Raw genomic sequence first — 21,547 nt, 5'->3', positions numbered from 1 at the left:
TCATTTATTTAAATTAAATTAATTAATCCCAATAAATTAAATTAATTTGCAGATTCAAGACTCAAAACCCTACAAACATCAAACACCATGGACCTGGGGATATTTATTGGCATTTTCCTCTTCCTGGTCCCTTTTATGGTTATTATGGTGGTGGAGAGTAGGAAACGGAGGGGGCCTGAAACTGAAGAGGTGGATGAAGAAGCCGGAGGAAGTCAAATGGGTGAAAACCCCAGTGAGGAGGAGGTGGAGGAGGGTGAACATGACCCTCAAAAAACTAAACAAGACCAAACTCCATTGTGGAAATATGTTCACAGGGCTGAAACAGGGAGAGGGGGTGGAACCACTAAATTTCATTGCCCCCATTGCAACACTGATTACACAGGTTCATACACCCGTGCTAGAAGACACCTCTGCGGGAAAAGGCCATGGGATGGAGAGAAACAAATAGGAATCAAAACTTGTGCAGCGGTGTCAACAGCAGATAGAGCCAAATACATAAAGGAAGAGGAGGACGCCCAATACAGAACAAAAAGATCAAGGGGTTTCTTTGAACCAAGCTCACAATCACAAAGAACTCCTTCAGCATCCTCCCAAGGCAGTGGATATGGACATGGAGGCACAGGGTCATCATCTTTAAGGCGTAGAACCATATCAGATTTCCTTGATGAGGGGTGTAGGAATGATGTGGATTCAAAAGTTTACAGGTTCCTCTATGCATGTGGGATACCATTCAATGTTCTACGCTCACCTTATTGGCACGAAATGGTTTCTGCCATAAATGATGCCCCTAAAGGATACAAGAGCCCTGGGTATGACAAGGCAAGAACTGTTGGCCTTGATCATGAAAAAGCAAAAATATCACATTCTTTGAATAAAATGACAAGTTCTTGGACTGACAATGGGGTGTCCATTGTATCTGATGGATGGACAAATGTAAAAGGCAAGCCATTGATAAGTGTTCTTGCTGTGTCTGTTAGTGGTCCCATCTTTCTAGCTGCACATGATTACTCAGACAAGTTCAAGACCGCTATCAACATTGCAGAAGCATTACTTGAAACAATTGAGCGTATTGGCCCATACAATGTCATCCAAGTCATCACTGATAATGCTCCTAATTGTAAGGCAGCGGGAGCAATTATTGAGGATAAATACCCGAACATATTTTGGTCTGGATGTTTGGTTCACACATTGAACCTTCTGTTGCATGATATTGTCAAAAACAAAAATGAACAATACCAATGGATTGGTGATTTGTACAAGAAAGGAAAACAAATGATAAAATTTATTACAAATCATAGCAATACCCATGGCCTTTTCCGCAGTCACTCGAGATTGGAGTTGCTGAAGATTGCGAGGACTAGATTTGGTAGCTATTACCTCACCTTCAGGCGCCTTTTGAAGGTAAGAGAGGCATTAGCTAGCATGGTATCAAGTCCACATTGGCAGGTGTTAAAGGAAAGGGCTACAAATGTAGCTGACATGGCAGGTTTTGAAACGGTGGAGGAGGCCGCTCTTGATGGGCAGTTTTGGACAACTGTGAGGCAGGTATTGGATTTCACCAAGCCAATTTATCACATGATTCGGTTTGCAGATACAGACAAACCAGTGATTGGCGAGGTGTATGAGCAAATGGATACCATGTTGGGGGAAATAAAAGACATTGTTCATAATAGAGATCCCAACTTGTACAAACTGATTCATGATTGTGTGTGTGAACAGTGGAATAGGCTTAACCTTCCACTACATTGCTTGGCGTATATCCTTACGCCAAAATACTACTCTACATCTTGGTTGGGCCAACCTGCAGCAGGGGGTGGGGTTAGGACCAAACCCCATTTAGATCAAGAGGTAACTAAAGGATATCTGGAAGCATTAGAAAAGTTGGTGCCTGACAGGGAGGAATGTGCAGCTGTGCGCCTTGAAATAGGCAGATACTTCAGTGGCACTGGTTTGTATGGTAACTTCCATGCAATGGACGACAAAGATAAATTTGATTCTCTCACATGGTGGGAAACATATGGCGGCCACGGACTTTTGCCAAAATTGGCAAAAAAAGTTCTTTCACAGGTTGTAAATTCTTCTTCTGCAGAGAGGTGTTGGAGCACCTACAGTTATATACATAATGTGAAAAGAAACAGACTCAACGAAAACCGAGCAGAAAGCTTGGTTTATGTGCACTACAACTTGAGGTTGTTGAGCCATTACTGTGATCGGGCTAATGAAGATCCCACATATAAAATTTGGGACAATCACCCTGAGGACGACAATTTGGAGGATGGCATTGTACATATTGAAGAACTAGAAGAGGAGCTTGTAAGGGATGAAAATGAAGCAGCTGCAGCAGCCATGCCACCTCCACCTCCACCATCCAGTAGCAGTGCTCGAGGCCCGAGTCTTGTTCCATTGCTGTCGCCACCTCCATCGACACCCTCGCGTGGAGGTTCTAGTTCTGGTCATCGGTCTGTGCGGGAGACTCCTAGAAGACCACCACAACCTGCTTATACTCCTGGAGACTCTCGTGGCAAGGGCCACTTGTAGATTTACAGTTTACTTGTCTTTTTTAGTTTCTATTAGACTTTAGTTTTCATAACTGTTTAGTTTTGAGTCCTTGACTCTTGACTCTTGACTCTTTCATATCATTATGATATTTTTTGTAAACATTATATCACTGTGACAATGAAAATTTGAAGTTTGAAGTTGGGCCTTGCAATTATAACTCATTGGTAATTATAACTCATTGGCAATTATAACTCATTGGTAATGATTGTGAATTATGAATATGATGCTTTGTGAAAGACTAAAGTTGTTTCATTTCATCTCATTATTCATGTTTCATTTTATAAATTTTTAACATTTCATATCATGTTAACAGTTAGAAGTTAGGACTTAGAAATATCTTCGATATTACTTCTTGTAATGGTTAAACTTGGCTTACAAGTACAACTTTGGTGATCAATGATGATAAATGTTATTGAATTTTCAATTCTGAAAGCTTGAAGTTGAAACTTTAATATTGAATTTGATGAATCATGATTTATAAGACTCAATATGTTGCAGTTGTAATATGTATTTTACTAACTTGTGGACATGGTTGATGACGATTATAATTTCTAGATGATTGATGTGATATGGTTCAATGATCAATTTATGTTTTTTTATGTTTTTTATGTCTATTTCATCATTCTACATGTTTTTGTTGACATATATGTATCAAAAATTAAAAAATATATATATTTTTAAAAAATTGCTCCCGGATTCGCTCCCAAACCGGGAGCTTCTGAAAATGGTCGCTCCCGCTCCCCGCTCCCGCTCCCACTCCCAAGTAACATTGTGTTGGCTTAGTTAAATGACATGTCAGTTCATGGATTCACGTCGGCTCAATTACAAGGCTCAGACCACTATAAATGCCCACTTAGGGTCAGCGCAAATCGCAAAAGAGAATTCGCAATTTATCTCTGAAATTTCGGGTGATTAAAGGAGCAGAAGATCTGCATCAAAGGTGGGATAGATCTAGGGTTTGACTGCTACCTCGGATGGGTATAAGGAGCAGAAGAACCCGGGCTAGTCTCATAGCAACACGTATGATCTCAGAGATCCAAGAAACGCATAAAAAGAAGACACAAGAAGTTTTGTGCTAGTCGCATTCGCGGCATCCCTGTAGGTGTAGTAAATTGCATCTCGGATGGATGGAGCAAACAGAACTTCGAATGAATGGATAATCTCGGCAAAAGAATATCTATATTCTCTTGGATAGTACCACAGTCTTGATAAGCCGCAGTATCAACAGTGACACAGTTGATCAATCTCAGATTCATGACAGTGAAGGAGCATAACAATCTTGGCATAATGAGAAAGCAGTAACCATCACTGTCTCGGCCTAGATGGAAGCCTTGACATATATATCTTACATAATCATGTTGAAAAAGAATTTCGGAAATTACTGGAAGTCTGGGCACAATGAGAAGCAGTAAAGAGGGTTTCAATCAGTATCAAGTGTTGTTGTAGTAATGTCAGTGATAGTTACATTCTCGGCATAATGGAAGAAGCTGTGACAAGGATGATCAGTGACAAAGTCATGATCTAGTTCTTGTAAGATCCTGATCTTGTTGAAAATGCATAGACCACCTCTGTGGTAATTTTAAGGCACAGTTATAACAATCTTGGCATAATGAGAAAGTAGTGACCATCACTATCTCGGCCTAGATGGAAGCGTCGGCATATATATCTTACATAATCATGTTGAAAAAGAATTTCGGAAATTACTGAAGTCTGGGCACAATGAGAAGCAGTAACGAGGGTTTCAAGCAGTATCAAGTGTTGTTGTAGTAATGACAGTGATAGTTACATTCTCGGCATAATGGAAGACGCTGTGACAAGGATGATCAGTGACAAAGTTATGATCTAGTTCTTGTAAGATCATGATCTCATTGAAAATGCAGAGATCACCTCTGTGGTAATTTTAAGGGACAATTATGATGCAGCAATGATGTTATCAATGATGGCAGTAGTACTGAAGATATCAGTGATGTAGTAGTGCAGCAATGATAATGATGATCTCAGCGGTGTCCGAGGAAGAGGATTGATGTCTTGGTCTTGGAGAGGCAGATTGTGTCAAGGGTCATGGTCTCGGTATTCATCAATTGGGATCTCTATAAGAAGAATTTTGCGTGGGTTTTCCTCTCAAAAGAGGGAGGTTTTGGCCCTCGCAGAAAGCCAAACACTTTGTGTTCTTGTCTCTTTTGTTTTTGGTAGCAGTTTGATGAAGTAAACACACACACTAATAATAAATAGAAGATCAAGTTAAGATTAATTATATAAATAATTCACAAATTGTTATCATGTTAAGAAGAATCACTGTAATTTCTGAATGCCCTAGATTCTTCAACAAGTACTAGAACCCCCTTGAGTAGTCTCAATTTGGATGTGACTTTGTTCATTCATATATTGGGATGAATCTTCATGTCTACCTCTCTTATTAGGAGATACAATATTAATATCACATTCATTGCTTCTACTGGCTTTCATGTGAAGCTTAGTCATCTCCATTTTTTGTTCAAGGTTGCATGTGCAACCCTTCACTCCTAACCAAGATATGCCCAAAAGATGATGACATACTCTTGTATATCTACCCTTAAAGACATGTCACACAAAGTGCATTGCCATTCCTCCCAGCCCCCACTATTTTTTGCCTTGTTCTGTGTTATCTTTTTCATGAATTTCATTAAGGGCTTCTTGGAAACGTTGTTTGATTGCTTGTGGGTACCTATTGTTGTCTCCGCATTATGTTCTTGAACATGTGGGGCTTGTGGAGATAGTAGGGGTCTCATCCTGCTGTTGTTGTTACCACTTTCACTGCCCAAAAAAAAAAAAATTAAAAGTATAGAACAGAGATGTATATTTTACAACGTACATATATAACAGAAAAATACTAATATTTATTTTTCACATTCTCAGAAAATAATAAATATATATAATATAAAAAATTTAAAGGTCTGATAATAAAATGCTTAGGTAATAATTTTGCTATCTGGTAGATATCAGAAATCAAACAATAGAATATATTTTAAAATATCTCCGAGTCTCATGACCCACAATAGAGGTCAAATTTATAGGATTCAAAAAGCGTCTTTCTAGACACAATTAGAAAATCCCAGTATAATAGCATCGCATATAATAGCGAGCAAATGTCCCATGCATATTTTTCCATTTCCTCACAACACAATAAACAATAACCTAACTCTTGACTTGAAAGAATATTCCAGCATGAAGAATGCTAAAGAAGTCAGATGTATCTTCAGAAAAAACTGTCTAATGATATGCTGCCTTGGAATTATTAAGGTTTGTTTTGTCTCTTACAACATAAACAGTCAGAAAGTGTTTTCAAATGTAAAAACATGCTGCCTTGGAATTGTAACGTTTCTTTTCCAGTCACAAACAAAAAACTGTGTAATGATATGCTGCCTTGGAATTATTAAGGTTTGTTTTGTCTCTTACAACATAGACAGTCAGAAAGTGTTTTCAAATGTAAAAACATGCTGCCTTGGAATTGTAACATTTCTTTTCCAGTCACAAACAAAATAGCTCACAATAGCCATTACTGCTTTTTCCAGTAATTTGTCATCATTTTCCAGATAGTTATAGATTAACTTACAAGTTGAAAGCATATTACAGCATGAAGAATAGTTCAAATTGTACAAGATAAAGCATTATGAAGCAAAAAAAACTTGCTCCTTGGAACTATTAACATGGCAATCAAAATGGGAAAACAAAGACATTTTACAGCTATGGCATCAGATGTTGGTGACAGGAATTCCTCGGTCCATAAATTTGCATACAATATAACAAAGTTATCTAAAAGGTAATAATTGGCTTGATTTTCCAATTGTACTCTTTACTTTGGTATTTTGAAATTTCTTTGATGCGGAATTCAACCACCTCTAATCTCATGTTACATATTAATTATTATGATAATAATTAGATTCTCCTAAGTAAAAGATGGTTTCAACTTAAATCAATATTGTGTATGATCCTTCGTCACACTATAGCAATGAAGTTATGGACCTTCAAATAGCATTTGACGTAATTTATATTAAATATTCATAATTTCAATTAAAAGAAATATTAATAATTAAAAATTATATAAATTGAATGATAAATATTTTTAAAATTTTGATCTGATTTTAAATTTAAATAATAAAAAGTTTCAATCAAATTAACGAAAAATCCCAAGGTTTAAAAAAAAAAATCAACATCGAGTAGAATTAAATGACCTAAACTTTGTTTTCACTTTGAAAGCAGCATTCTGGAAGAAGTTGCGGATTACAAATACCTAGGAATTGACTTCAACAAAAATCTAAGTTGGGATGGCTGTAAAAAGAAAAGAACTTTGGGAGGTTGGAAAGCATTTTATGCTTTTCAAAATAGGTGTAGAGAGGCAGAGTTATGGGACTGGAAAACCACTCAAACTCTTTTTGGGCTTCTAGTGATTCCGATGATTCTCTATAGTTGTGAGTTGTGGACCAGCAGTACATCCGACATGCCGTGGAAACAAATTGAGCAAATTCAGAAGCGTTCGATTACAAACAAATTCAAAATTAAAAGTGCAGTTCCTTATGCTATCTTGTCAAGTGAAACAGGGGCTGCTCCTATTGAAGCAATTGCTATGGTGTGAGTCATAGGGTATTTTAAAAAAATTGAGCAAATGGAAGAGGGCAGATGGCCTAAGGTTGTTTTTAATGACATATTGTGCAAAAGAAGAAAGACTTTGATGCAGCAAAATAACAAATGGCTTAGTAAATGGGGTATTTTCTTCAACACGTGTCCCATAAACAGTGAAGAGATAAAATCTTTTGTTATGGATAAGTTCCACGAGCGTACTTGGGATAAGGAGTTAGGGAGAAAGAAAAAGTACTATATTGAATTGTTTAATCCACTGATAATCATCAACAAAAAGCATACATAGAGGCCAATATTTCTTGGAGAGCCAAAATTCTTATTGCTCAGTTAAGGACTAATTCTCATCAACTCTGTTGTGAAATAGGGCGCTGGAAAAGGCCAAAAGAAGTGTGGGAGGAAAGAGTATGTATTTTTTGTTCTTCCGGAAAAGTGGAAATAGAAAAGCATTTCATTTTAGAATGTGAGGCCTTCAAAGACAACAGGGAAAGTTATGCAGATATTCTGGCAGCTAGCTCTTGGGATAATCTATTTAGCGAGGGGTTTGTCAAGAAGCTGGGAGTGTTTATTGTGAGGCTTCACAGGAAAAGGGTCGAATACATCAACCAGATGAAGAAGCAATCTATCCCATAGGCTATCTTTAGCCTCATGGACGTTAAATAATTTTCTTTCTTTCTTTCTTTTTAAATTCAATCAACGTTGAATTTGATGACTTTTATCCTATATCAACCGGGGACCATATGGAAGCATGGAGCATACCAGAGGGACTACTGCCACTAACTATTTTGTTTATAGGAAACGGTAGCATCTCGTTCTTCAGTACTCAACTACAACTCACTGAATTGCTATGCTATTGATTGTGAGAACGGTATTTTGTTTTGTATTAATTTTTTAGAATTTTAAATTTGAGTTTTATAACTTACATATTTTAAATGTTTCTAGAGTTTTTAAAAATATTGAATCTATATTATTAGCAAAATGAAAGTAGTGGTTTTTTCTAACAAAAGAAAACATAACCAGCATAAGTTCTACTTTGAAGGCAGCATTCTAGAAGAAGTTGCGGATTACAAATACCTCGGAATTGACTTCAACAGAAATCTAAGTTGGGATGGTTGTACCACATCTAAGTAAAACAACCAATGTATGGGATATCACAATAGAACGTGATGTACCCAAATGATGTAAATTCATTTGGGAATTATAAGTACAAATTTGCTTCTCTTATTTGTATCAAGTAACTCAAAACGTACACCAATAAAATTTGGGGAAAGTTGAATGCACAAATTGACTCAAATCGACACATAACTCATAAAGGAGGGAGCCAGATTAACCATAAAGGAGCCATGCTAAGGTTGAACTGGGTACCAAATAAACATCGCCAATAAGTAATTGCACTAAGAGAAGAAAGATGTATTATGTAGTCCAATATGTATGACATGTGCAATGTAACACAAAGTTAATATAAAAAGAACAATAATAATAATAAGTTGAGGTCCATGACATTAAAATATGAAAAATACAATAAGAAAAATATAATAACAATAATAAAATAATCCATCAAAGATCCATCTTAACCAGAATTGTTTAAGCACCAACAAATGTGTTCCTCGGTTTCTCTTGATCCCTCTTGGTTCTTAATCCATCTGTGGTTAAGATAGACATATGTTGGTTATATCACAAAGCTTTAGCATCAGTGCACATACACATAAAAGGAAAATAAAAGTAGAGCTTCATTACAGGTGCAAAAATAACTTGAAACTCTTGTCCACCAATACAAAGTGTAGATCCACCTTCGACATTGATGCATCTGATACCTGTTGCACCTATAGCAACCCACCAATTAAGTTATTAAAAAAGAAATATTAATGCCATTCCCAATAAAAAATTGAGGAACATTTCTTATAAACAAAGTGTACAAACAAGTAGGAAAAAGGCATCATGTTCATTAGAATACGCCATGAAGGAAAAGAAAAACATGAGAACTATATATATATATATATATATATATATATGCTTCGTTATTGTTACTATTGTACATAATAAGTTGAAATATTTCCAAGAATATTAGATTTTCCATACATCGATGTATATGCACATCTTAGGAGATCATGCATCTAGAATTTGCAAATACAAAGCAATAAACCCATAACTACAAACTTCTAGTACTAGCATTCTCTTTGCAATCCCTATGTCATGCTAATATTTTCAATCAATAAACCTCTTGTAAATGAAACGATGTACAAAATCTACTACAAAGGAATGATTTTATGAACAATTTGTTGATTTTCATAGCTACGAAATGTCTTCTAGCCTTGTGTCTTAACTAGAAGGACCTTGTTTTTCCTCTTTAGGAGCTTTCATGTGACATGCAAGGCATGCATGTGAGTTGCATGCGACATGCAGAGTTTGCATGTTGTGTTATATCTTTGTAGATAGTTCTAGGCTGGGGAATTGTGCCAAAGCATCTAAGTAAGAATTTAATTGAATTGGATGACCAATGTACCAAACCTTTAACACTTATAAAATCTAAATATTTTTGAGAATCTCAAAGGGTTGATTTTCATTCATAACAGGAATAAATCTTTAAGTTGAGTTTGAAGGCAGAAATAAAGAAAATATATGATAATCAAACATCCATATTGAATATTTAACCAATCAAATACAATTGATGCGTGCAGAAAAATTTTACAGCCAAACAAATTATGTTCAAGAGATGATAGAAAGCAATAATTAAAAGATATGGAGGAACTAACTTAAACAGGTTGTTTAGTTAATTAATCTCTTTAATGATTATAACTTTGCAATGGGTTGTCAGGGAGATTGATACTCAATCTAGCCTTACCCTAACTCCTATGTTACCTTGAACATATGCAAAATTGAATTATGGAAAACATAAATGAATAACTAGAAAAACTCACATGGACACAAAAGTTGTTAAGAATGAAGCCAAAATCCTTTGATTATCTTCAGAAATATTTCAAAGTATTACAATGGTGTCACTGGATCATCACAAGGGTTCAACCCTTCCTTCTTTGAAATACAAAATACTTATAGAGTGTAATTCAAAAATATCTAGATCTGAAATAAAATTTATTACAAAATGAAATATTATCCAAAACTGATTTGGATATTACAAAAAATGAACACAAAAATAGCTATTCTAAACTGATTTGAATAATCAGCACACAATTCGAGGCTATTGTTTGATGACTGCTGCTGGAAACTGAATTTTTTGTTTTCTGCTCCTTTCTTGCTTTCTGCTCCTCCTTTCTCTGCCACTGGTTACTGAACCTGTGCATTTTGTTTTACTCTGTGAGTTCAATTAATTTATCCCATCTTTTATCATCTGGGATAAAAAAAATTGTTATTTTTCTATATGCCTCATCGACTTTTGTGTATTTCTCAAAGGTTGGCCTAGTAATAAATAAGTGTTGAATTTCATGTTGAATAAAAAGATCAAATTCAAGGCCTTCAAAGAATGTTTTACCACTGATCATCCCTTTGAATTTTGTAAACTTGGTTCTATCTGTTGTTTCATGCAATTTGTGCTAGTAATTTTCTAGTGGAATCAATTGGCCACTAGAATCTCGTAGAGCTGGAAGTCCTTTCTGGCACAAAACATTGAACTTTTTATGAAACTTTTTAACTTGTACTTCCAAGTTTTGACATTTGTTTTCTAATTGTAACATTAAGTTTCTTTTTGTCAAAACCCTTCTTACTTCTAGGACTATATCAGTCCTGTCTTCAATTCCAAACTCCTCTAGTTCTTCTTTTGTTTTAGAATTCAGCACTTTGATTATTCTGGTAGCTTCCCCTGGCTTGTGATCTAAATCTTCTTTAATCTTTGTAATGGATGCCTTTGACTTTTGCACTAACCCCTCCTGTTCAAAAATGATTTCAATGGATGTCCAAAGTTCAGTTATGGTTGAATTTATATCAATCCATATCTTTTCTTTGGCTTCTGATAATGTTTGTGCAATCACTGATTCATTTTCATATTTCTCCAGTTGCTTAATTAATCTGAAGTTTTTTTGTACTTCGGCCAGATATGCATTATCAGCTTTTATCTTATTATCTTGAGTCTTCTCCAATTGAGCTCTAAGTTTTTCAATCTCCATATACAAAAATTGATTAACAAAATCACTGAAAGAAAAATCTTTGAAGGTTTTCCTCACTAATGAGGCCCAATGAATCACTGATTGTGGTTTGCCTCCAGCATCCAATTTCTGCAAAGGAAACTTGACCCTTTTTGACTGATGATATAGGAATAAGTAAATCAAAACTTATTGGTGCTTGAATGAACCTTCAGCACTGAACTTTAAAAATTGATCATGAATTGCATCGGACAGAAACTGACTGTAATTGAACAAGATGGATGGTTTTTTACCAGAAGAAAAGACTTACAAAAACCCCAAAATAACCTCATCTACCCATTGATCATTGGGATATCCTAACAAACAAGAAACTAGGGAAATGACTTGCCTAGACATCTCAGGAAACATTGCAGAGGGATAAGGTGGGTTTGTTCTGGGTAATTCTAAGTTTTCTAGTAAAAATGACTCAAAAATATGTGCTCTTTGTGAAAAAGAAAGTCTCTGATAAATTTCCATTAAAACATCAATGGAAAAAGGGTGAAGGGAGTCTTGAGAATTTAATTAGAGGGCCTAGCAGATTGACTCAGGGGTTATATAAAACAGGGTTTCATTATTCTGAGCAATAATAGCTCTCTGACTAGGAAGATATCGGGCTCCACACCAAGTGACAAATTCGGGAAAATTATATGTCTGAGGGAAACAAAACATGGGTAATAGGGATTCCCAGAAGGAAAATTTGTCACTGGCATCTTGATACTTTTAAAAAGCCCAATTGTGAAGTTCGTACAAGTCGAATTCACAATTGGTCTCGACAATTTTAAAATGGGTATCAATCAAGGGCAATTCATCTAAATTAACTACAGGGGGCAACATAGGATTGTCTACAGATATCTTTTATTCTCCTTTGTGGGAGGCCGGTAGGGAAAAAATAGAATTGTTGAGGACAATTAAATAATTACCTGGAGATAGTGATGAACAGGCGCTGGAAATCACCGAAATTCACTTGCAGTGGCATGCTAGAGTTTTAGTTGCAGGCGGAAATGGTGAAGGAATGCATTTTGGATAGGGGGGCAGCTTTTATTCAAGTGATCATAACGGCTTTCAGTTACACTAACTGTTATTGTCGCAGAGAAATTAATGTTTTTGAACATTGGCGAGATAATTTAATGGTTAATGGTCACTTACTAAATTTATTGGAAGGGCTGGTAACGACTATCTGTAGCGAAAAGTTAGCGGTGGGAGAAATCAGCGGGAGGAACAGCACGGGGGTTGGTGGAAGTAGTTTGTGGTTTTGAGCGGAGGGGTACCACAATCATTAGGAAGTTGCCACGTACCAAAGGCGGGGTCGTGGAAAACCGCTTTGCAAACCCCCCCTCCCCCCGTTAACTTTCGACAATGCTGGGGGTCTTGCAATGTGTCAGGGGCCGTTGATCTTGGCGGGCCCGATCTTGTCCACTCAAAGCTGCTTGAACTTTAATTGCTCAGCGGCAATCAATCACATCACACTTATTACAATAAAATAATTTATTTAAAAAATGCTAAGGATAATAAAAATATAAGTGCGGCATTTAAACGTGCTCGCTACTACTAAGGATATAATATTTTTTTATTCTTTTATTCTTTTCTTCCTTTTATTTCCATTTCTTTCTTCGATTTTTTATTTATTTCTCTTTTCTTTTCTATTTCTTTTTCTTATTTTTCTTTTTCTCTATTTTCCTTTTTTTTTTTGAATGGAGGAAAAACTACAATGGTAAAAATAAGATACAACATGTTGAATGCATGTGACATGCGGAGTTTGCATCTTGATTGCAACCAACATGTGGAGTGTGCAAGTGGGTTGCATGCTAGATGAGGATTTGCTTGCATGCTAAATGTGGATTTGCATGCATGTGAATGAGTTACATGTGCCATGCATGAAATATGCATGTAATGCAAGCTAAATTATGATTGGTACTTGTGTTAAAGTAAAGAAAGCTAAAGATAAGAAAGTTAACTAAATATAAGTAATTTACCTTCAGTTAACTTGATGTGTTAATTTTGGCCATCGATCTTAGCTTAAAAAAGTTATAAATTGAGCCTATGCTTGACACAAAGACACAATTGATGACCACGAGTTGGGGATTCCGTGAGAGCAGGTATCTGGGCAGAGAAAGCAAGTTGTGAGATTGAGCTAGCTGTGGCAAGACCATGAGCAAATTGATCAACAAAGAGGCTGAGTTCCTTAATCAGCAAGACGTGTTTTTTTCTCAAGGGAAGAGAGGTTGAGTTTTCCATTGTATGCTGAGCAAATCAGCTGGGTCGCACATGTGGGACAAGAGGGTTGAGTGTCGGTTGTACGAGAGGGCCGAGTGAGGGTTTTGAGGCCAAAATTATTGTTGTGTAATTGTTGTAACAAATTCATGTAACTGTTGTAAGTAATTTTACTCCTGAAGCTGAATTAAAGATCCCAATGTTTGCAGCTTTTCCCCACACTAGGGTTTCTTGGGTATATCTTTGTTATTTTGATGACGTGATTGGTTTCATGTGAATTTTCTTTGGCTTCTTATTGTTGTTAACTAATCTAGAGTATTGGTCGTTACAAATCAAATATATAAAATCTATTTTGGTTCAATTATGTGAAAATTTGTTGACTAGTTAATCTATAAGAGGGTCATAAAAATTTAACATGGTATAAGAGCTCTAAACTTTAAATATGATGCCAAGGATATTTGATATAGGTTTCAAAACAAAAAAAATCAAATTTCAACTTTCAATCTCTTCGAGGGTTTTATTCTACAATGGAAACCAATGTTCGATACGAGGATAGGCTTGAGGGTGCTTTGAACTACTTGCAGTGGAAGGTTTGAATCACTTATGTTCTCAAGAAGAACAAGTTGTGGGCCTTGTTACCCACCACCCATGGCTAGTATCTATAAAAGAAATTTGTTCTCCTATATGGTCTTCAACCAATAGCCAGCAGCCCCTTGTAGCCACTAGATAGCTCGATGTGCCACTATCTCTGCAACCTGAGCTAGCCATATGTTCCCTTGCCCATTTGTTATGATCGTATGTTTGAAGGTGGGCCTTCCAACCTAGAAGCTATGGTTTTTCATTGTGTAGTTTGGTATTTTTGTTTACTTATCATGGACACTTTTGGGCATCAATTAGTGGGGGGATTCAGCAGAAAGAGTGGGCTTGGTTAGTACCCATCTCCTTTGTCCAATTCGATGGTTAACTTTGTATCCTAGTCCCGTGGAATCTCCTTTATGGCTACTTGCTTTAGGGGAGCACTAAATAGGAAACCCCGATTTTGGTTGCGTGGTCCTGCTCCCCGACACCATATATGTCATTCCCCTCTCTTTGTTATAACCCCATTCACCATATTTACCATCTGTCTACATTTGTCCACCGGATCTGTTGACCACTGAAGTGGCACCCGATGATTATATGAAGACTCCATGCCCAAGGATAATCCAGAGGATAGGTGTACCATCATATATTATCAATCAACAGAGTTTTTTAACTCTACTTCTATCTTCTCATCATCTTTCTTATATCCAGATTCCACACCCTACGGAGAATTGTAATAAGTGATACTAGCAATGATGAGTTTTTGAGTCTGTAACAGTACTAGGATGTTGGGACTCAATCAGCGAACAAGTACACCTTTGAGTGCTTTTTTTATCTGGTTAATTATCCCTTCTTTTTCAGAGGCGGATAATTTTTTGGATTTTTTCACTCACTTTTTACCCCAAAGCCGGGGTGACGGTTTGAAGGATGAGCCCCTAACACATCTTAGTGTCTAGAGTCGATGTATATTAACATATTAGATCACACAAAAAATTTCGTGGAATTTGGTTAGGTCTAGGTAGTCATTTTTTAATTTTTTAGATTACCCGCAGGTCAAAAATTGCAAATAATATTGTACTTGTAATGTAATAAGTGATATCTAGATAAATTCTATGGGGTATGAGTAATGAAATTTACACCTCTCACCCTCAACTTTCTACTATGACACACGTTGATTGGTTAAAAATGTGTTTTGAACCCTCAAAACCCACTTTTCCTAAGTTTAGTGGGAAATCTAGCAATTAATTAAGCCAGAAATTAAATAAATGGAGAAAAATAAATATCCATACATGCTTAATGTTGTGGAAATGGAGTGGAAAATTATGGGGGAGTTAAAGTGAAGTCCCAAGGTGATGTGAACTCCTAAAATCAAGGAAAGGACATGTCCTCAAATAAAACCAAATTTATGGCATTAAAGAAAAAATCTACTTACTTGAAAATTCGAATTTGTGAAGTTAATGCACATTTGGGAGGATTTGGGAGAATATTTGATGGAAATTTTTGTGGGAAATTGTCCCCACATGGATTACTACCCATATACACTTGTCATTCTATCATAAAATTCGAATTTGGCACATAAGGGAAGAAGAAAATGATGTCCACTTGCCAAAATTCGATTTTTACACTTGGCATTGGAGCTCCATTCAACAAATTTGAATTTCTCTTTGGGATTGTCATCTCATGCCACTTGTTTAATCACTTCTACATTGGGATTGGCTCGAATGCCATTTGTCATTGTCATTCTTCATTGGGATTTGCTCCCAACTCTCTATATAATAGAGCCATGGGCTCTCACATTGTATCATGTAATACGAGTTATTGTGCTTGAAGAGACTCTATAGAATTGTATTCACTACTTGCAATATAATACAACAGTCTTTGGGGTAAAGTGTGATGGTGTTCTTCTCCTTGCATGTGTGCTAAATTCTTGACTTGTTCGTATGTTTCTATTTATTTCCTCGTGTCATTATTTGTATCATGCTTGTTTCAAGTTATGTTAGTATGCAGCTATCTCATATTAGCATAAGAATTAATTATTTCCTTTAGGAAAAGAAATCTTCTAGTGGATAATAGATGTATCTATAGGAATTCTTTCCACTGCATTTACTTAATTTCATATCGATTTAATGATTTGTGGTGAAGTTTTGTAGATGAATCATTATTTAGTCAAGCTTTTCAAACATGAGGGGAAATTATCGGAGGAATCAACCCATTCTTGAAAAATATTCAAGAAGAACTTGCATGTTTTGTATTCCAAAGTCTCATCTATATCTTATTTGTGTCTTGCATAGATTCCTTCAAGTTTCTTAAAACTTTTATTTCTTGCATCAAAATATCAAATTTGGAAAAAATTATTTTTTACATATTGTACTTCATTTATCAATATCTAGCTATTTCAAAGAGCTAAGTCATGGCTAGTCAAAGAGGAGAGCTTGCTCATACTCTTTGGCCTAGCCTCTTGTAGATTATTTTTGTAACAAACTTTGTAGTTATTTTGAGCTAACATTTGTTGTTAACAATGTAAACTTTGAAACGGAAACTATAAACTCAAAATGGGAACTCTAACCAAAAAACCCCGTAAAAACATCAAAAACAGTGCTAAAAACGAAAAGTGTTGATGCTGGAATAACACCTTTTTTTCTAGGGTAAATTTTCAACATGTTTTAAAAATGGCGGTGAAAACCAATTTTTTGTGCAAAAATTGTTCAAAAAACACCCTCAAAACAAAGAGTGTTGATGTTCGAATAACACTTTTTTTCAATGGTAAATTTTGTGCAAAAAAACCCTCAAAATGAAAAGTGTAAACGCTGGAATAACAGTTTTTTTCCAAGGTAAAATTTCAACATTTTGAAATAATGGCGTAAAAGATTTTATCAAGACCTCGAAAAACATTAAAATTTCAAAAGAATAATGAAAACATAAAATAAAATAAAAAATTAAAACAATGAAAAAAACACAAAACAAAATAAAGTTTTAAAAAAATAACATAACATAAATTAAAATATATACTAAAAACAAAACATTAAAAAAAAACAACGACAACAACAAAAAAATCAAATATATATAAAAAAAAATCATGAAAATGTTAAAAAACAAAATTAACCTATAGAATTAAAAAACTAAAAAAAAAAAAAACTTAAAAATTATAAACAAATATATAGTAAGATAAACATATTAAAAAAATAAATGGAAAAAATAAATAAATCAATCTTGTAAACCATAAAAAAAATTGGCCAAAAAAAAACTATAAAATTAAGTAGGTAAAAATAGAGAAATTTAAAAAACATTAACAAAAAACTAAAAAAAAAAAAAATGAAAATTAAAAACAAACTAGATTTAAAAAAAAAAAAATTAACAAAAAATAAATAAATAAAAACTACTAAAATTAAGATTAAAAAACCTAAAAAACAAAAATATACTCAAATTAAAAAAAAAAAAAAACAAAAACAAAAAACAAAAAAAACAATTAAAAAGTTAAAAAATATGTGCATTTTCAAATTTAAAATACAAAAAAAAAACATTTAAATTTAAAACAAAATATATATTAAAAACATTTAAATTTTTTATTGAAAAACAAACAAATTAAAAAACAATATTTTTTATTTAAAACAAATTAATAAATAATTAACCCCAATTTTAAAAAAAAAAATTAAACCTTTTTATTTAAAAACAAAAAATTTTAAATTTTAAATTTTTTTTTACTTAAATAAACAAATTAATTAAAACAAACAACAACAGGAAAAAAAAATAAATAAATAAATAAATTTGACCCCGTTGTCGCCCGTGGTGGCGCAGCCGTGGGCGAAGGGCTACATGAAGACCCTTCCGCCTAGGGTTGCGCCACCACAGGCAACCGGGCAGCAGTGGGGGTAAATATCTTTAAAAAAAAAATTGTTTAAAAAAAATTTCAAAATTTTTTAATTTTTAATTTTTTTGTTTTTAAATAAAAAACCTTAGGCTTAATAAAAAATAATTTTTTAAAATCAAAAATACATATTTATTTTTAAACTTTAAATTTTTTTTTTTTTTTTTTATTGAAAAGATATATATATTTTAAAATTTCATATTTTTTTGGTTTTTTTTTTTTTTATAATTTGAGTTTATTTTTGTCTTTTTAGTTTTTTTTAAATGTTTTTAATATTAATTTTACTATAAGAAGAGTTTCGGCGTAAATCACATGTAGAAAACCTTTGTCGACGCGTTTCGAACCAACTAATGTGGTTCATCGTCAGGACAAGTTGAGGAGTCAGATCATGCTTGCAAGATGTGCTCTCCCTATTTATTTTGCAACCATAATCTGACTCCTCAACTTGTCCTGACGATGATCCACACTAGTTGGTTCGAAACGCGTCGACAAAGGGTTTCTACATGTGATTTACGCCGAAACTCTTCTTATAAATGTGATGTATCACAGAAGCCTCAATTCAATAATTAATTTTACTAGTTTTTTAATTTGTTTTTTGTTAATTTTCTATTTTTTTTAATCTAGTTTGTTTTTAATTTTATATATATATATATATATATATATATATATATTATTTTTTTTTTCCCAATTCTTTTATGGTTTATGAGATAATTTTTTTTAACATTTTTTTTTTGTCTTTTTTATATATATTTTTATAATTTTTATTAAGTAATCAACATTTAAAAAAAGAAAAATAAAACAACTTGAAAATTCGTTAAGTAATCATAATTCAAAAAAAAATCGACATAATAAAAATTAAAGTGTGAAAAATAAGTCTTCTAAAAAAAGGTATGATGCATCAACACGTTTCAAAATTAGCATGAAAATCGCTAACATTTAAAAACAAATATTTATATTTGATACATAACAAAATTTAAAGTGTCAAAAATATGCCCCGAAAAAAGGAAGTGTATTCTGCATCACCACTTTTCAAAATTAGGTCACTTTTTTACTACCCCTACGAAACAGGGAATCGTATCGGTTATTTAAAGTGCCAAGAACTATTCTCTAAAAACAAATGTGTGTTCTGCATCGCCCCTTTTCAAAATCGGGTCACTTTTTTGCTATCTCTACGAAACGGGTAACAGTATCAATTCTCGTTTCAAAGTTTACGTTGTTTGTTTTAGATTTTTTTCTAACCTGTTCCCTGCAGCTACTTGCGGCATTCATCATCAGAAAATTACTTACAAGTTTGCATGGAGGACCTTGGGGCTTAGATTTAGTGATTGCTTCCACCTTTAGGCCAAATTCATCTTGGACAAGGTTGTGTTCTTCTTGAATAAGGCCGAGTTCATTTTGGCCATCTCTCGCTCTCTCTTGGCCATGGCAATAGAGGAGGCTTATCTTCTCTTCTTCTTCAGAAAATATGCATTTTGTTGAGCCTTTGTGGGCCTCAAATTGCAGAAAACTTCAGCGGAGAGAAGTCTATTGTTTGATTTCAATTTGTTAAGACTTTCCTTGGATTTAAGAGAAGACTTCATTGTCTTTTCCTTCTTGTAACAACTAATAAGATTTCTGATTTTGAGAGCGTGGATTTTACCCATTGGCATCCCTATCTCTCCACTTTTTGGAGAGGCTTGGCGGTCTGACTTTGTTGGTTTATTTCATTTTGCATGCATATCATCTAATTGAAAAATTAAAACAACATGCATCACACTCATTTTGCATGCACTTTATTTTAACTTACTACATGTTTTAAATCCATAACAAGTTCAGATTTTTTGTATGTAAGCACTTTTACTTGATCTTATTTGGCTTGAACATAGTTCCAAGCTTACTTATGCTCCACCATTAATCACATTTTACATGCATCAAATGTTTGGACAAATTTTCTCCAAAAAGTAACATTTTATTTCATGTCAAGCAAGTATATTTCAAGTAGAAGTTAATTCTCATTGTTTGGTTAATTTATTTACATGTCCCAAGCATCACTAAAACTTACCTCCAACTTAAGTTGGTTGAATAGACTTTTAAGGACCCTCTACCTCTATTGTCTCCACATTGTGAGAACCAAATATTTGGGCAAGGATGAGGTCTGAGGACTAGAGTTCAATTGTAACTTTGTTTTAGCACTAATCAAATAAAATGAACCAAGAAAAACATTTCATCACATTTGCTTTGGTTTAAAGTCTCACATACAAATCTTATTTCAAGAGGCACTTTGGATGCAAGCATTGTAATCTTTTTTGATTTTGCAACAAGTATAATTTTTTTGTACTTGGAAATTGATTTATCTTTTGGTTTAATTGCATATTGTCATGAATGGTTGATTTCACTTTCAAGTACTATTATTTTGGGTTGCAAACTTAATTGCATGTTGTCATCTTGGTCTAACATTTGAGTTATTTTTGTATCTTTTTGAGCAAGACAGTTTCCATGCTTTGTTTGTAGACTTATTCATTTTGAAGGCATTTATAATATCTTGTGCTAACAATTTATTGTTTCACTTTTCAGCGTTATTTTGGCTTTCCATTTGAAAACATTTCACTTCATTATAAGCAAATACAATTTCATTTCGTAAAGAGCAATACTTTGAAGACACTGGTTGTTTATGTATTTCATACTTATCTTATATATTTATGGTTATTGTTCATATCAGTTTTGCTTATAAATCTTAAAGAAATAATCCATTATCACTATAACACTCTCTTAAAAATTCATATCTTTTAACTTAACTTTTCATTAGGGACAACCCCCCTTAGCTTACCTAGGAAATAGCTCAAACGAAGAGAGTCAAGATTAGAGTGACAGTCCCTTCTCTTAGTTCCCTGCCGCCAACCACACCTTGTGGGGTTGAAGGCTTTTTCTCACCTACTTGTAGGTAGGTGTAGGCGGCAGGGTCAACATCTTTGGCGTCGTTGTGGGGACAAGCTTTCTTGTACCTGGGAAATTGACTAACCTTTTTGTTTTAGCATTTTTGAACATTAGCTTTAGATTCTGGCTCAAGTGGCGACTCCACTCAATCCAAATTTTTCAAGTCTCTACTAGGAGAAATTCAAGTGGTCTAGTTAGCCCCTCTCCTGATCCTGAAAGGGTTTTTAGAAAGAGGTTGAATAGACTTTCTCATAGTAGAGCTCTTGCTAGTCTTGGGCAAGAAGCTATTTCTGATATTCATTTGCTTTTTCAAGAACAAGTAGAGCTTAGCATCATGAATGATCTTTTTGCTCCTCGTGACTTCACTAACATGAATGGCTATCCTCACAATATCCCTGACAAGGCTATTGAAAGGTTGCCTTCCTTTCAAGGTAACAATGCCATTAGTGCTACATCACATGTGAAAAACTTTAATGTTTGTATCTTTAAATGGTATAACACTGCTAATTATGAGGATGTGAAGATAAGACTTTTTGTTTTATCTTTATAAGAGGATGCTCTTGATTGGCTCAGTAAAGAAATTCAAGTGGTCTAGTTAGCCCCTCTCCTGATCCTGAAAGGGTTTTTAAAAAGAGATTGAATAGACTTTCTCATAGTAGAGCTCTTGCTAGTC

General features: G+C 34.3%; 1 protein-coding gene across 3 annotated transcripts in view; it reads right to left on the bottom strand.

The window, feature by feature from the left end:
• The window catches only part of LOC149174219 (Metallo-hydrolase/oxidoreductase superfamily protein), a 460,911-nt gene that overhangs the window by 220,994 nt on the left and 218,370 nt on the right, over window positions 1-21,547 (bottom strand). For all 3 annotated transcript variants that reach the window (XM_089419245.1, XM_089419244.1, XM_089419243.1), the window contains exon 7: window positions 8,911-8,996. In XM_089419245.1, coding sequence (XP_089275371.1) covers window positions 8,911-8,996 — 86 coding nt within the window. The remainder of the gene's footprint in view (window positions 1-8,910; window positions 8,997-21,547) is intronic.

This window comes from Pinus tabuliformis, chromosome 4_1 (assembly GCF_031772625.1).
Source record: "Pinus tabuliformis cultivar Carrire ecotype Pingquan chromosome 4_1, CPIR1, whole genome shotgun sequence".
Taxonomy (NCBI): domain Eukaryota; kingdom Viridiplantae; phylum Streptophyta; class Pinopsida; order Pinales; family Pinaceae; genus Pinus; species Pinus tabuliformis.
This window is presented reverse-complemented; position numbering and strand designations above follow the sequence as displayed.